The 17,088-nt window shown below is 39.8% G+C and overlaps 3 protein-coding genes across 10 annotated transcripts in view; 1 reads left to right on the forward strand and 2 right to left on the reverse strand.

The window, feature by feature from the left end:
* STXBP4 (syntaxin binding protein 4) overlaps positions 1-4,072 on the reverse strand; it is a 200,911-nt gene extending 196,839 nt beyond the window's left edge. For all 4 annotated transcript variants that reach the window (XR_013406489.1, XR_013406488.1, XR_013406490.1 and 1 more), the window contains exon 1: positions 4,022-4,072. The gene's annotated coding sequence lies outside the window, so the exon portion shown is untranslated. The remainder of the gene's footprint in view (positions 1-4,021) is intronic.
* Positions 4,073-4,182: 110 nt separating this feature from the next.
* On the forward strand, positions 4,183-10,174 carry COX11 (cytochrome c oxidase copper chaperone COX11). Its single transcript, NM_001195440.1, is given in 4 exon segments — positions 4,183-4,554; positions 7,975-8,130; positions 9,409-9,534; positions 9,914-10,174. Coding segments are annotated over 4 exon segments (831 nt in total). The 5' UTR covers positions 4,183-4,188; the 3' UTR covers positions 10,097-10,174.
* A 673-nt stretch (positions 10,175-10,847) lies between these two features.
* The window catches only part of TOM1L1 (target of myb1 like 1 membrane trafficking protein), a 58,538-nt gene continuing 52,297 nt past the window's right edge, over positions 10,848-17,088 (reverse strand). For 4 of the 5 annotated variants that reach the window (XM_015119219.3, XM_015119213.3, XM_015119215.3 and 1 more), the window contains 2 exons: positions 12,167-12,228; positions 10,848-11,573 (listed from right to left, as the gene is read on the reverse strand). In XM_015119219.3, the coding sequence (XP_014974705.1) occupies positions 12,168-12,228 (61 nt within the window). In that variant the 3' untranslated portion in view covers positions 10,848-11,573; position 12,167. 5 annotated transcript variants of the gene reach the window in all.

A 17,088-nucleotide genomic window follows, 5' to 3' on the forward strand; every position in this document is an offset into this window, starting at 1 on the left:
ATAAGTACATACATTGAAGATAAAGGTAGCCAGATTTCCTGCTGTTGAACATACAAATGCATACTTGTTTATACACACAAATTCTCTAGGGTCTCTCTGCTGAGAAAGGCCAGTAATGAACACCTCTAGTGCTCAGAGCTTGTTTTTAAATACGACTTTCCACTAAAGAAACCAAAATTCCTGGCAGAAACGGCTGATTCCAAGGCAGGTCAGGAAAATACAAGATAAGCGTGGCACGTTGTTGTGCTAGAAAATAAGGAAGTGATCAAAGAATGATGGAAACATGTCAAAAAGGGGCTTCTATTGGCTAAGTCTAAGAAAATTTGAAGTTAGAACTAAAAAAAATGTAATAAATTGATTAAAATTTGAATTCATGAGTCTATGCTGATGTAAACAAATAAACAAGAAATATATGGCATAGCAAGGAAAACTCTACCTTACAGTAAAATGCCAACTAATAAATCTAGAAGGATTGATAACATTAGAAAGTTGTCATTTGGCATCCATCACAGTAATAACAGATTCAAACAAGAAGCATCAATGGATGCTAAATCTGGAAGAAGAAAGGATGATGGGAAACAGAATATTTACAGTCTCGAAGCTTCTCCCTACAAAACACAAAGATTCTCCCCACAAAACACACATCGCCTATTAATTTATGAATGTGACATATTTGCTAATTCACCTTGTAACAGAGAAACCTGGCAGACACAATCTTAAAGAAACAGAAGTTAACAACATGAAGCCATGGAATAAATTGAGATCATGTGAGACCTAAGAGGACTCACTGACTGAAGCACAGCATCTCCTCTATGATATTCCTGTCAAGGGGTCACAAACATGAGGAAACATCAGACAAACCTATACTAAGGAACATTTAATCACATAACCAGCCTGTATTCCTCAAAAATGTCAAAGTCATGAAAGATAAGGCTGGGTATGGTATCTCACGCCTGTAATTCCAGCACTTTGGGAGACCAAGATCACTTAAGGCCAGGAGTTTGAAACCAGCCTGAGCAACCCAGCAAGATCTTGACTCTCAAAAAAAAAAAAAAAAGAAAGAAAAAAAAGACAAGACTGGCAACTATTCCAGAAGAGGCATGACAACTAAAATCAATGAGTAATCCTGGATTAAATCCTAGATCTAAAATGGAAATGATTGGGACAAATGGGGTAGTTTACATAGAGTCCATGAATAACATGATGTAAAGAACTTAATGTATATCCCCCCAAAACCATATGTTGAAGCCCTAACCTCCCAGTGTAGCTGTATTTGGATTAGGAAGTAATTATGGTTGAATGAGGTCCTAAGGGTGGGAACCTGATCTCATGGGATTGGTGTCTTTATAAGAGACATATAAGAGCTCATTTACTCCAATCTATGTAAGGTCACAGCAAGATGGCAGATGTCTACAAGCCAGGAACACCCCTCACCAGGAAGTGAATCAGTTGATACAGTGATCTTGGACTTTCCAGCCTTCAGAACTGTGAGAAACAAGTATTTCTGTTGTTTAAGCAACCAGTCTGTGGTATTTTGTTATCGGTAGTCCAAGCTGACTACATATGGTAATACTGGATAAATATTAACTTACGGTTTTGATGCCTGCTCTGTGGTTTGGAAGGAGAAAGTGTCCTTGTATTAGGAAATAAACAAGTAAGTATACAGATAAAGACTGAAGAATCTTCATCATTCCCTAATCTTGGTGAAGAGTATACAAGAAATTTGAGTACTATCATGTTGCAGAAATGTTTTAAATGGTTTAATATGTTTGTTAATTGGACATTGAACTAAATGATGTTCTACACATTTCATTCAAAATATAAAAAACCAAAATATTTGTCATTCAGAAGTGTTTCATAGACATGAACTGTCATTTCACATTATCATACTAAGATCAGATACGATGCATATTTTCTTTCATTAAAGTAGAAAGCTACAAAGACCAACACCACTTCATTGCTATCAATATCACTGTACATAAGAGTTTCATTTTGCAATTATTATACAAAAAATAAAATACTGGAGTCCAAGACGAAGACTGTATTACTGACATATATTTATACTGCTACCTGGAGCTACAAGGAAGGGGTGCCTGGAGAAAAAGAATGGTGAGTGGAAATGTATTGTTGGTGTCGGGGATTTCAGTCTATGTTGTAAGAAAATTAAAGTATGAGAAATCTCATAGTTTAATTCTAGAAGAGCTGAGAATCTGGTACAAGAACCAAGGCGTATGCAGATGAAAAAGATTTTCAAACACTGTCATAACACAATATGAATAAATTTGTAGAATCATGGAGACCTGAAATTTTTAAGACAGTATGCCAGAGTATAGAAAGAAGTCAGAAGGTATTTAGATTTTATTGGTTCTGCAATTTTCTGGCCCTGTGACCACAAATTAATCAATTACTCACTTAAGGTGACTTTCATCACTCATGTGGACTACTGCAATTGCTTCCTAATTGTTCTACTTCCATTCCTCCCCCTACCTTTAATCCATTCTCCACAAAGTAACCAATATCTTTTAAAAAATGTGAGTCAGATCATATCTCTTGTATGAGTCAAACATTCCAATAGCTTCCTATTACTTTTAGAATAAAATCCAAACCCTTGGGCATGGCTTTAAAGGCTGGTATTACCAGGCCTTTGTTACCTGTTCTGACCCCATTTCCAACCACTTTCCACTCTGCTCACTATGTTGGGAACACAGTGGCCTCCTTTCTGTTCTTCAATCATTCTAGCTCTTTCCTTCCCCTGGGCCTTTGCTTGGCCTGGAATCGTCATTGAGCAGGTAGCTCCTTATCATCATTCAGGTCTAAATTCAAATGTCACTTCTTCAAAAGGACCTTACTTTACTACCCCTTCTCATCACTGTCAACCATATTATGTTACTCCATTGTCTTCACTGTACTGATTGTTCATCTGAAGTTCCCTTATTTAGGTAACTGTTACTTGATTATTTTCTGAGTTCCTCAGTAGAAAGGACACTCCATCACAGAAGTGATCTTCCGCCTTGTTCTGTGCTATAGCGCCAGCAGGTCGATTGGTGTCAGGCTCACAGTTGAGAGGCAATAAATAAATAAAATGTCGAATGACTACTTAAATTTTCTCAGGCCTCCAAGTTCCTCATCCACATAGTGGGGTATAATTATACCTGCTCTGACCATTAGAAATGGCCAGGTAGCAAGTAGAAATACAGCCTAACTTCTAACTTAATTCTTACTGTGCCTCGGTCATCATGAAAGTCGCGTTATATGAATATTCTCATTTACTGTTATGATTTCCATTTTACAAGTAAGGACACCAGGTCTTAGAGAGGGCAAGTAACTGATCTAAGGGCACAGGGCCATGGTGAGGACCCGGGTAAAATTCTAGAACTGCCTAACCTCAGAACCTGAGCTCTTAACTGCTATTTTATCGTTTCTAGAAAGATGCTTCCTTCTAATACAGTAAAATCCGCTACGCTGTCTGTCCCCCTCGAGTTCGTCCTGTGGGACAACTGAAGAAAGCTATTACATCCCCCCAAGGGCTTCTTTTCTTTCAGTCTCTCCTTAAATGGCCCTCCTGTCCTGGTCACTCTCTCCAGAACAAACTTCAGCTTGACAGCCTCCCTCTTGCTCCAGCTGTGTGGTGATTTCCACTGGCCAAGTTGTAAAAAGGCATCAGAGCAGGGGAAGCCGACTGCCCACGGGCTGAGAAAATGCAGGCATCGTGGGTGTCCATGAGGACTGCGGTTAACGCAGCAAGGCTTCCTGAGAGAGGTGATCCCCGAACCAAGTCCAGGGCAGTAAGCACAGGAGCCAGCGGCCAGGGGACCCCGGGAGAAAAGACCGCGGGAGAGCGTCGCCGGGGCTGCCGGGTGGAGACAAAGGCTGGTGGAGTTTAAATAAAGATCACAGGCACAACCCCAAGTGATGGCAAGCTTGCACGCGGACGGGCTAAACGCATTTTCCTAAACGTTAAGAGACGCTCTGGCGGGAAGCGAAGTGGGAGGAACGGTCACAAAGCAAAACGCAAACTTACCCGTAATCTGGCAACCCGGCCTCCGTAGCCCTACTGCAAGCGCTGCCACCTGAGGAGCCTGGTAGCCAAGGCAGCGGCAGGCTCAACCCAGATCTCGCGAGACGGAGCAGGCCTCGCGAGATTTGACCTCGTCCCTGAGAGGCTGGTGTGTGTTAGTTCAGGGGGTTATGGGAGGGCTCTGGTATCCGGGATGGAGGGGCGTCGCTTTCTGTGGCTGGCGTTGGATCCACCCTGGGTCTCCAGCCAGGGCTGCAGAGAGGGTAGAGCCGTTTCTTAGGCCAGCGTGGAGTGGGACAGGAGGTACCGAGAGAGGACTGAGGTGGCTTGGGACATGGAAGCACTGCAGCCTTCCAGCCCGGCATCCAGCACTGCAGCCGCCGCGGCGGCCCAAGAGCTCCGACCCTTTCACGCGCGCGCATGTGGAGGAATGGCGGCGGCGGAACAAAACGACCCTCACTTACGTGGCCGCTGTCGCCGTGGCCATGCTGGGGGCGTCCTACGCTGCCGTACCCCTTTATCGGCTCTATTGTCAGGTAGGGGCCGCGCTGCCCGCAGGGTGGCGCAGATGCGAGAGGTGGGGGTGCAGGACAAATCCCGGGACAAGCCCTCGCTCTGCGGGTCGTAGGTGGAAGAGGTGTCCGATATTATCTACCTAAGAGGAGAGAGGTTCAGAACAGCCACTTAACACCCAAAGCCACCAAAGAAATTGGTGGCAGAACTGCAAGTAGCACCCAGTTCCTCTTAGTGATTGTGCTTATCCTGTGCTGCAGACTCCCTCATCTATGAACTGCACCTCGTCCAAAAAAAAAAAAAAAAAAAAAAAGGTCCGCAGCCTCTAATCGGGTATCCAGCAGTCTGCCTTACTCTCCTGCGCACACACGCTTTTAAAATGTATATTATTCATACATTCAGTCTGCAAACCACATGTGGTTTATGTGCTAAGGGTAACTCTGGAAATTGGGCTTATCGTGTTTCTTGTGCTTAAACTGGGATTAGCAGTTCCTCCATACAAAGAGGCATGAATTAGGCCTTTGAGGCTCTCTCTCCCGCCCCTTTTAATATATAACTGTGATGTACTTAACCTGGAATCTCTTAAGTACATTGCAGTGGTTCTGGGAGTGTGGCGCCCAGTACCAGCAGTATTAGCATCACCCGGGAACCTGTTTAAAGTGCAAATTCTAGGGCCCGACTCCAGGACTGAGTCAGAAACATGGGGGGGTGGGACCAGCAGTCTGTATTTTAGTAAGTCCTGCAATTGATTTTGAGGCCAAGTTTTGAGAACCACTGGCAAAGTCAAGTTTCACGTATTTTAGAGATTTAGCGTTTGTCCTTAGCTAATAATTTGCAGCTTTGGCTGGGCATTAGGATCACCCGTGGAGCTTAACGTTAAATACACGTTCCAGGGATCCCCTACCCCAGAGATTCAGGTTAGGAAGTCTAGACTAGGGACAGGAATTTCGGTTTAAAAATCAGGCCACAAGCGAGAGCTACACATTGTGTTCAGTAGGTGTTTAAGATAGTGGCTTCCAAAATTCATTGTACAGCTGCATTGGGAATCACCTGGAGAGCTTCTAAAAATCCACACACATTACCTATTTTTATCATAATGCCAGAGTGGGAACCAGGCATCAGTAATTGTCAATTATGTTTTAGGTGATTCCAACGTGCAGGAAAGTTTGGGAATTGCTATTTTAACACCATGACTGGTATTCTTAGCTGGAGTTCACTCTGTCCGTGAGGCACGTTTATTTATTTAAATTTGTAGAGACGAGGTCTCCCTGTGTTGCTCAGGCTGGTCTCTATTCCTGGGCTCAAGTGACCCTCCTGCCTTGGCCTCCCAAAGTGCTGGGATTACAGGCGTGAGCCACCATGCCCAGGCTGTGGAGATTAATTTACCTTTCTTTTAGATGATGAAGCAGCAGAAGGCAAAAGGACTTTTCTTTTCTGGCATAGTCTCCTAATGCCAGCATTTATGTGGGAATGTGCAATAATTGATTTCTGAGGATGAGTATAGAATGTGAATTACTTTTCATCAGAGACCAAACCCAGGCATGAATTCTAAAACTACCAGTTGGTTAAATCATAAGCAGAACTGAATCCAAATCAGCAAATCTAGATCATTCTCAGACTGCCAAGAGTCTGGAGGAGAGTGAAATTTGTCCCTCAGGAAACATTTAATGTGTGAAGACATTTTTGGTTGTCACAGCATGGAGGTGGGGGTATAGGGTGCTATTGGCGTCTAATAGGTAAAGGCTGGGAATGCTGCTAAATAACCAACAAAGCACTGCCTCACCCCCAAACAACAAAAAATTATTCAGCTCAAAATGTCCATAGTGCTAAGATTGAGAAACTCTGACCCAAACTGAAATAATTGATAATACTGTGTGTGAAATGTGCCCACATGCAATCATAGGTCAGGAAGGCAAATGTAATTTGTAATCTATCAGGTTCTTAGGGCTAGTAGCACAACTAGAATAGCGATCAGGACATCTTTTCAGTGCAGTTTTCTAGTCTTTTTGTCTATTTTACTTTCTCTAGGCATTGAACTTAGAAATTTGAAGAATCCATGTTCAAAGACTATATCAGGGAATCTTTATTGAGGGAGGATACTTAAAAAATATTTTTATTCAAGTGACAAATTCTTCAGGAAAAGGAGTTACATCTTAAACATTATAGCACTCAGGCAGAAGGATAAACAAGGATAAAGGCTTGCCCTCTGATGCATCTTTTAGGGATATAATGTAATTCAGTTATGTTGTATGGCAGTTGAATAAAGTTAGTTGACTTGTGTAACAAACAGAGGATGCTAAAACACTGTATCTTGCTGGGAGTCTTCCCCTAGCCTCAAATTTGTTTTTTTCTTCCTAGCATAGTAACAGGCTAATTATCTGGAAATCAGAATTCTGGCAACCTCAAGTATCCGAAGAAAGATGACCTTGGAAGTAAGGGCTTTTTTTTTTTTTTTTCTTCTTTTGAGATGGAGTCTCGCTCTGTCGCCCAGGCTGGAGTGCAGTGGCGCTATCTCGGCTAACTGCGCCCTCCGCCTCCGGGGTTCAAGTAATTCTCCTGCCTCAGCCTCCCGAGTAGACCTAGGACTACAGGCGTGTGCCACCACGCCTGGCAATTTTTTTTTTTCTATTTTTAGTAGAGACAGGGTTTCACTGTGTTAGCCAGGATGGTCTCCATCTCCTGACCTCATGATCCACCCGCCTTGGCCTCCCAAAGTGCTGGATAAGGGCTTTTTTTAAAAAGTGATGTCAAGGAAATAACTGTCATGAATAAAAGAAGTGTCAGACACAAATACTCTTGATGCCTTATGATTATTTCTGTGGCCATAGGGATTAGGTGCTCTGATTACTGATTTATATAAAAGCTCTACTATACAGAGAAGTACAGAGAAAGATTCAAAAACATTAACCAACATGGGAAAATACCTATGATGCCTTAGAAAAGCAGAATGTTAATAAAAGTGAAGCTACAATCTAATTTGGATTATAAAAGCTGTGATATGGAAAAGGACCAGACAAGAATATGGAAAAATTGAATTAACATTTTCAGTGAAATTACGAGGTGATGGGTAAATTTTATTTCTATTAACGAAACACTAGCAATGAAGAGAAATGTGTTTTTTTACAAATGGCTAAGCTGGAAATTGTGAGTTCTACTATCAGTGATAATAGTTCACTTATCTAGTGATTCTGCTTTTCCCAGACTCATTTTTGACCATGCCAGGTAACCAAGGGATTGCTGAAAAAGAGAAATGACTATAATGAATACAGGCTCATGACATCCCAAAAGTGGTCAGACTCTTGACAGTTACAGAAATGGTCAGTTAACCATATGTAAACTTGGCTCCAAATGGATTATTAATACTACATTGTTTTTAAACTTTTATCAAAAAAATAGATCAACACCTAAAAGTATTGTTTAACATATTTGGTATCTTTTTCTAGACTACTGGACTTGGAGGATCAGCAGTTGCAGGTCATGCCTCAGACCAGATTGAAAACATGGTGCCTGTTAAGGATCGAATCCTTAAAATTAGCTTTAATGCAGATGTGCATGCAAGTCTCCAGTGGAACTTTAGACCTCAGCAAACAGAAATATATGTAAGTGACTAACCAGCCATTAAAAGATTACTTTATTAATGTAAATTCCTTTCTTTCATCACTTAAACTGTCAGAGAACTACTTTTAACAATGTGATTCTAATAAAACATGACATTTTTTCTTGTTCCAAACTGACTTTTACTGTCATGTAACTTAAAAATTAAAGTATAAATTCTGTTTGCATTAGGTATAAGGCACTGTCAAAAAGTAGTCTATGGGAATAAAAAAATTTATAGTAATGGAACCCGTCAGTATTTTGAAATTAAGTTTAGATGAGTGAAACAGTTGGGAATAGCAGTAACTGTCAGCCTATATAGCTTCCTGACTTTTCCTCAGGCATAGAAGACATGGGAAAAATGTGGAAAAGCGTTGGTGACAATAATTAGTTTACTGGTTTATATCAAAAGTATCCCTGTCCTTGTAAAAGAAAAAAAATTGAGGGCCTTTGAAGTAATCAATAAGTAGTAAATAGTTATGTTATACTCCAGTGAGACTGAGACTATACCTAAAAGCTTTCCTAAAATTTTAACCAACTGTAAGAAAGATTTTAACTGATATCTCATTAATTGAGGATTAGCCAGAGTTAATTTCAACCCATATTGGAAAAGCCTTATAAATATTATTGCTTGCCCAGTTTAGTAAACATGACTGAATCTCTTAATAATTAAAGCTTTTATAGGTTATGATTATGAATCTTATCCAATTACATGGTAGTATACAAGGTATTAGTGGCTGAATTGGTACACGTGACAGAATATCCTTTGGAAAAATTTTTTAAGCCTTGCTATTTTCTTATTTTCTCCAAACAAGGTATTAACACTCTGTGGCATAATAAAGGTTCTAGTCAGTCAGTTTTATTCTGGTTTTAAGGTAAGTTTAATGTTGGTATCTTTTAAAAAAAAAAAAAAGTCAGTCATGACATTCAGGTATAAGGGTTACAGAAAAGTTGGGCTAGGGCTGTTATATGATTGGCTTGGACACATTTTAAATAATGTAATTTGCAGATTATTCCTTGAAGACCTCAAATATACAAGAGGACAATTCATAACTAATTGTGGATATTAGAACATTGGTTCTTCATTGACATATGCAAGTAAGTTTTTAAAGTCATATGTTTATGGGTAATACTCACAATTTATTTTGCTGAACCCTGCATTAGATTAGGTATTATGGTCTGATGAATAGGCAAAATAATGAGACTAATTTAGCAGGGAAAAGAGGAACTTTGTGAGATTCAAAGTATTGATTTTTTATATATATATATATTCTTCAAAACAGGTGGTGCCAGGAGAGACTGCACTGGCGTTTTACAGAGCTAAGAATCCTACTGACAAACCAATAATTGGAATTTCTACATACAATGTTGTTCCATTTGAAGCTGGACAGTATTTCAATAAAATACAGGTAAAACAAAGTGTAAACTTTACAGAATATGATAAAGGTACATGAAACTGTTTAGTATGAAACTTAGTGTTTTTAGTAGATCTTGTGATTTCTGAAAACTAATTTCTTCTAAATATCAAACTATTTTTCTTCACTATCTATACCTGCTATGCAGATATTGAGAACGAAACCAAATGAATATCTGCTTTTAAGATTAGAATTTGTTCTTGATCCTTAAAGCAGAATTCATTGAGATGAAAAGATGCTCTTATCACAGAACTGTGTATTTAACCGTATGTGTATTAAAATCAAGAAGTGTACTAGAATGCTAAAAGAACTGTATAGTTTGTTATGCAATATGAGAATAGAAATGTTATTAAAGTCTTTCTATAATTTCCAGTGCTTCTGTTTTGAAGAACAAAGGCTTAATCCCCAAGAGGAAGTAGACATGCCAGTGTTTTTCTACATTGATCCTGAATTTGCTGAAGATCCAAGAATGATTAATGTTGATCTTATCACTCTTTCTTACACTTTTTTTGAAGCAAAGGAAGGGCACACATTGCCAGTTCCAGGATATAATTGAAGTCAGCAACTAAGTCTTCCTTCAAAGTTGATTTTTGGGAAAATCATGTATCCTATCTTTTCAAAGGAGAAATACTGTACAATAATACGAAGTCTTATATTTTAAATACTTTTTCTCAACTAATTTATTTCACTTAAAATTGAGAGAACGAGGAAACCCACATACCTAGCTAGAATATATGATTGACTATTCAATACCATACTGAAGAGTTTGATAGTATTAAAATAAGTCATTTTGTTTTTTAAATATGCAGGCATGGGTTCATCTTAATTCTATAATTCCCTTCCAGATTATTAACTCTTCATACTTACAGCAATGAATCTGACAATGTTTTTCAAAAATGTATGATCAGGGTTATTTGTTTCAAGTCATAGGCCAGAACTTCTGACTATGTTTATTATATCTAAAAGAGTTGGTTGCTGTTTTCCTTATGAACAGTCAGTATTTTAAAAGCTCAAAGTAGAAGAGGAGTCACTAAGCCCTAACAGCTTGTCCAAAGATTTAAATTCTTATTTCAAATTTGATTTGTGCTTTAAGATTTAGGGCTATTTTATATTCAGAGTTCTGAATAGATGATTACTTTGAAATTGTAGTATCATGAAATTGAAATAAAATACATCTAGGCTGCTAGCCAAAGTGTCATCGTTACAAGCCCATGAATGTTAAAATGTACAGGTGGGATTGTGAAGATTTACTGACATCAAAAGTTCTTCTGGAAAAAAACCTTTGTAAAAAAAAAAAACGTATTAAATTATTTTAATAGTGATTTATTTGTCATCAAATGTACAACTTATTCTAAATATTTTCATTTTCTGTGTTCCAAATAGAAATGTTAAGTTGTAGTAAAAAGAGAAAAAAAGACTATTTAGCATTACAAAGAATCATATTTCAAGGCCGCCCAATGTAGAGTCCAGTGACCTGTTCAGGACACCTGAAATATAATTAAATGACAATCATCAAGGTTTTAACAATTTACAGTTCTAAACCAGAGGATTATAAAGAAGTGCAAATTGACTTTTACATTCAACTTTAGTTAAATGAAGGCACTGAGTATTCTTCCTGAATAATACATTCAGTTTCTCACATTTTATGCTTTCATCTATTCAGAATTATTTTGTAGTAAAATAATCTACTCTTATCACAGCTGTGTGACGATTTCTAAATGTAGGAGGGCCTGTGAAATATATGACATTGCAGTTAAATTGGTTGGCCTAAGGACTAAGTAATTTTTCTGCTGCTGAAGTTTTAAGTGAGTATTTGTTCCCAAGAAGTTCTGTTGAAATCTCACGCTGTTGTCAGGAATCAGTGTTATCCTGGAACTGTTATTCTTCTATTTAATCTTCATCATAGCAGAAATGTTCCAGCGTGGCTTTGACATGGTGGCAGGTATTGTCTTCCAGGCTTCAAAGCTGCACAGTCTACCCTTTAGAGAGTTGGCACCTTTGATGTGGCTAGTGAGCTGATCATCCACTTTCTTCTAAAATAAAGAGAAGAAAATAGCCAGTATTCATCCTGTCCTCTTTCCCCATTCCTTGATAACTCTCTTGTCTTTACTGGGAGGCTGGAGAGCCACAGTCTAGTAGAAGAAAGGTAAGAATGTGCTTCTTCCATAGGGGAGGGTATAAGGGGAATAAATAAGTTTAATAGTTCATTGGTGATCATTAAATAGTAAATACATGGGATTAGTAGTGCTGAAAATAGGAAAAACTCAAACCTATTTGGAGTACTAACAGTAAATGGGCCTACTGGTACCGGTTGACAAGTATTAACCGCACGTAAAAGACAAATGCCTGATTTCAGTGCTACTCCTATTGCTCATCTATTTTGTTAGCATTAATATTTCTATACCATAAACTACTATATTTCCAAGTCTTATTTACAGATGAGAAAATCACAAAGAATGAATCTCATTAGTGAACAATGGTTCAGCACAATTGGAATGATTCAGGGGAACTCATATTTCAAAGTGACAGACTCAGATGGCTCTTACAAAATATAAATACTAAATATGTAAAGTGATAATTATACTGAAATTATATGGAATTAAGTTGTATAAGTTGAAGTCTTTACCTCAGTCACCATGATTTTCAGTTCCTTTGTGCTGGTGAGCATCAATTTCTTCATAAATAGCTCTGAAACAAAGCCATCACAGCAAAAGGGTTATATATCAATTTCAAAGTGCTATTTTCGTTTTTAACTGCCAGCACCGTAATTAAAAATTGAGCTGTTTTTGGAGTTCTGGCTATATATGAGTTAAAAATAAGTTTCTGCCCTGAAGTGTATATTCTAGTTTTCTTAAATTCTAATGTTGCACTTCCTTTTTTTTTTTTTTTTGGAGACAGAGTCTCACTCTTTTGTCCAGGCCGGAGTGCAATGGTGCTTTCCTGGCTCACTGCAACATCTGCTTCCCGGGTTCAAGTGATACTCCCGCCTCAGCCTCCTAAGTAGCTGGGATTACAGGGACATGCCACCATGCCCAGCTAATTGTTTTGTATTTTAAGTAGAGACAGGGTTTCACTATGTTGGCCAGGCTGGTCTCAAACTCCTGACCTCAGGTGATCTGCCTGCCTCTGCCTCATAAAATGCTGGGATTACAGGTGTGAGCCACCAAACCCGCCCTTAATGTTGCAATTCCTATGCCTCTTAAAAGTATGTATTTTATAGAACCAATTAATTTTTTATTGTGATTTAAATGAGAAATATGGCTCAAATTTGAACAGTTTATGTTTTGCTTAAAAAAGTCTTCAGTTCTTCTGGTTTCAAACATTTTTTAAAAATATTAGGACAAGTGTAGTGACTCACACCTATAATCCCAGCATTCTGGGAAGCTGAGGTAGGTGGATCGCTTGAGTTCAGGATTTCAAGACCAGTCTGAACAACATGGCAAAATACCATCTCTACAAAAAATATAAAAATTGCCAGGTGTGGTGGTACCGGCCTGTTGTCCCAGGTACTCAGGAAGCTGAGGTGGGAGGATCACTTGAGCCTAGGAAGCAGAGACTGCAGTGAGCTGAGATCCTGCCACTGCACTCCAGCCTGGGCTACAGAGCAAGACTCTTGTCTTAAAAAAAAAAAATTAATCTTCCAGCTTATTTAACCCATGTGATTATAGTCCAGACTCCTCAGCCACCTATAGCTCATCACTGTCATTTCTGTACATTTTTTATATTGTTTAATGACATCCTTCATTTGTTTTTCTTTTTCTTTTTTTTTCTTGAGACAGGGTTTCACTCTGTCACTCATGCTGGAGTGCAGTGGTGCAGTCATGACTTATTGCAGCTTCAACCTCCCAGGTTCAAGTGATCCTCCCATTTCAGCCTCTCAAAATGTTGGGATTAGAGGCATGAGCCACCATGCCAGGCCCATTTAGTTCTTTATATGTATCTTACATATGTCTGTAGCTGGACAATATCTATAACTGAAAGCACAGTATTCATATATACAGTATAGCAAAACATGGCTGAGGAAAAATCTCAAAAATCACAGCACTGTGAAACCATGATCACCAAGTTCATAAGGCCCCAGAATGGTCCTACAATTTTAATCTTTCCCTAAAAAGTTTGGTCTCATCTCCCTCAAAACGATTTCAGTCTTCTTCACTCTCCTCAAACCTCTGACCTCTCTGGTAGAAACCTCATTCTTAATACATTAAATGTCTTGATATGGAAACTTTCTCATTTTCCCATCACTAAATCTTCAAGTTTATCTTCATCTGTATTGTCCGTTATTTCTGTGATCCTATCTATTCCTGGCTTCTGAAGCACTTCACCCAGTTATTCTCCCCTTCCTGAGTCTTCAGCCTCTCCTATGCCAGATCCTATTCTTTGACATTCACAGATTCTCCAGCATCTTCCATATCTCCCATTTTATACAAAGTACAGTCTGTAATTCCATCTGTACTTGTAGTAAATGCCTTGGTATCCTCTAGCTACCAAACTCCCCCCACCCCGCCTTTTTTTTTTTTTTTTTTTTTTTGAGGTAGAGTTTCACTCTTGTTGCCCACGCTAGAGTGCAATAGTGTGATCTCAGCTCACTGCAACCTCTACCTCCTGGGTTCAAACAATTCTCCTACCTCCTTCTGAGTAGCTGGAATTACAGGCATTCACCACCATGCCTGGCTAATTTTTCTATTTTTAGTAGAGACGGGGTTTTGCCATGTTGGCCAGGCTGGTCTCGAACTCCTGACCTCAGGCGATCTGCCCACCTTGGCCTCCCAACGTGCTGGGATTATAGGCATGAGCCACCGTGCCCGGCCCAAAACCCATTTTCATCACTGCTTCTCATTTAAGTTCTAAGAAGTTATCTGTACTTAACTGTCTCTCTTTACTCTCTTATGTGCTTTTCAAATGCACTGAAATTTGGGTTCTGTATCCATCAGTCCATCAAAGTAGCTTTACTAAAATCATCGAGTGATCTCTAATCCATTATCTAGTTTTCAGTTCTCATCTTGTCTGCCCCTAGCACTGTTCTTCACAGTTGTACTCACTTCTCTTTGCTTCCAAATTACAGTTTCCTCATCTGGTACTGAGCTCCCTGTTAACTTTCTTTACTCTTGGCTTTAGCATTTCCATTTCCTTGAATGTGCCAGAACTCTGTCCTCTGGGTCTTTGTACAGGTTGTTCCTTGAACCTACAATACTCATTTCCAAACTTTTAACTAAGAATTGCGGGCCTCAGCTTTTAATGCTACCTGAAGCTTTCTCTAACCCCCATTTAAGTTAGTTCTGTTATACACTTTCAAGTTGCCATATTCTTTCATAACATTAACACAAATTGTAAACCTGTATTTGGTGATTTGTCTAATTTCCGTATCCATGCTACATTTAATCTCTGTGAGGATAAGGGAGCATGTTTCTTGCTCAAAATTATAAATTAGTCCAGTCATAGTCCCTGGCACATAATATTGAAATAAATGAATCGTGTATATCTTCATAAACATACTGTTTGTCTTGGTAGAGCAAAAATTGTCAACCTGGGGTTCATGGACAACCAGTGATATGAAAAAACCCAGTAATTTCCTGCAAGATTCTGTGCTTTTCCTTGGAGAGAAGTCCCTGAATTTCATGGGACTTTCAAAAGAACTGAGACATTCTGACCCCTAGAAAGACCCATCACAGGAATAAAGAGTTCCAAAGCTTCACCTCTCCAGCTTTTTACTGTCTCTCCCACCTCCAGTCTCTGTGACACTGCCATATCTACATACAGCAATCTCCTAATTTGAATAGAATCAAGAAATTTTCCACTACCTATTTGGATGGAGAAAAAACAAGTTTCTAGAAAGCATACCTAGTTTAGTGCTAGTTTCTTAAACCACTAATATGATCAGTGATAGATCTACTCTAACAGGCAGAATGACTTAGAGAAATTTCTCAAACCTGAGTTAGGAAAAAATACATAGTGGACTCCTAAGTCCCTTAACATCTGCTCATAAATTAAGTCAACCATCACATTGAGGGATTAAACCAGGGACCATAATATCAAATGTCTACACATGTCAGCCAAAGAAGAGATGCAGAGGGTTGGGTGGGACTGTAAGCAGATACGAAGGGTCTCCAGGGACTATAGGAATACAATCGACTTGATTAATCACCTTTTTTCCCCAAACCCTGTGTGGAATGCAGCCAGCTAGCTGGTTTAAACCAGCTCATGACCTCAGAAATTTACAGATGGATCCCAGTGTACTTGCTTCATTACCATAACATGTGACCTGTGTGCTGAAATAACTCACTGCATCCGTACAACTGCAACCCCTCTCCATATAATAACATACCCTCTTCCCTATCACCCCATAAAACCCTCCTGTCACTTTCCTGCTTTGGAGACTATGCCCAGTGGTTTATTTGTGACAAGTAATAAAACTCCTATTGCTCAAAGCCTACATTCTTGGTTGGTTATAGTGGCTCATGCCTATAATCCCAGCACTTTGGAAGGCTGAGACAGGAGGATTGCTTGAGCCCAGGAGTTCAAAACTAGCCTGGTCTACATAGACCCCCTTCTCTATAAAAAAAGAAAAAATTAAAAGGCTGGGCACGATGGCTTACACCTATAATCCCAGCACTTTTTGGGAGGCTCAGGCTCAAGTTCAAGGTAAATGAACTTGAGACTGAGAGTTCGAGACCAGCCTGGGCAACATGGCAAAACCCTGTCTCTACTAAAAATACAAAAAATTAGCCAGGCGTGGTGGTACCTGTCTGTGGTCCCAGCTACTCAGGAGGCTGAGGCATGAGAATTGCTTGAGCCTGGGAGGCGGAAGTTGCAGTGAGCTGAGATCACCCCACTGTACTCCAGCCTTATAGAGTGACACTCTGTCTCAAAAAAATAAATTAGCCAGGCATGGTGGCGTGCCCCAATAGTCTCAGCTACTCAGGAGGCTGAGTAGGGAGGGCTGCTTCAGCCTCATAAGTCAAGGCTGCAGTAAGCCATGATCATGAGTGACACAGCGAGACCCTGTCAAGAAAAAAAAAAAAAAAAAGAATAAGCTGTGTTCTCATGGAGGGTTGTCTGTTACTCACCACATGAATGAATCTCAGGTTTTTTTAGGGGTAACAAGTCCGGCACCCCAGATGGGACCCAGGCCCTGACTTGACTTCCCATATAGACTCCTGGCAGGCAAAGCAGTGGGCTGTGGAAGCCTGCCTGGGCCAACTCACCTCGGTTGCCAAGAGGGAGACTAGAGAAAGGCCTTGGGACCCCCGAACTGGTGTCTAGTGAAGTCTACTAACCAGCACCACAAGATCTCTCTGGGAGAGTAGAAGTGGCTGCCTAGAGTCCAGACCTTTTGCTCGGTGCTCCTTCGAAGCAGCAGCTCCATGAACTACTAAAAGAGTGGTCTGGGTTTTGATCATTAGGATTCTGGGTTGTCAGGACTAGGACCTAGGTGAAGGGATCCAGGATTATTGAGAAAAAGAACTTCCTTCTTTCAGGTCTGGAGACAGAGACATCGCCATTGTTTTAACAAGGGGAATCCCCAACATAAAGACGAGGATGCTTGTC

The sequence above is a fragment of the Macaca mulatta genome, chromosome 16, assembly GCF_049350105.2.
Source record: "Macaca mulatta isolate MMU2019108-1 chromosome 16, T2T-MMU8v2.0, whole genome shotgun sequence".
Classification (NCBI taxonomy): domain Eukaryota; kingdom Metazoa; phylum Chordata; class Mammalia; order Primates; family Cercopithecidae; genus Macaca; species Macaca mulatta.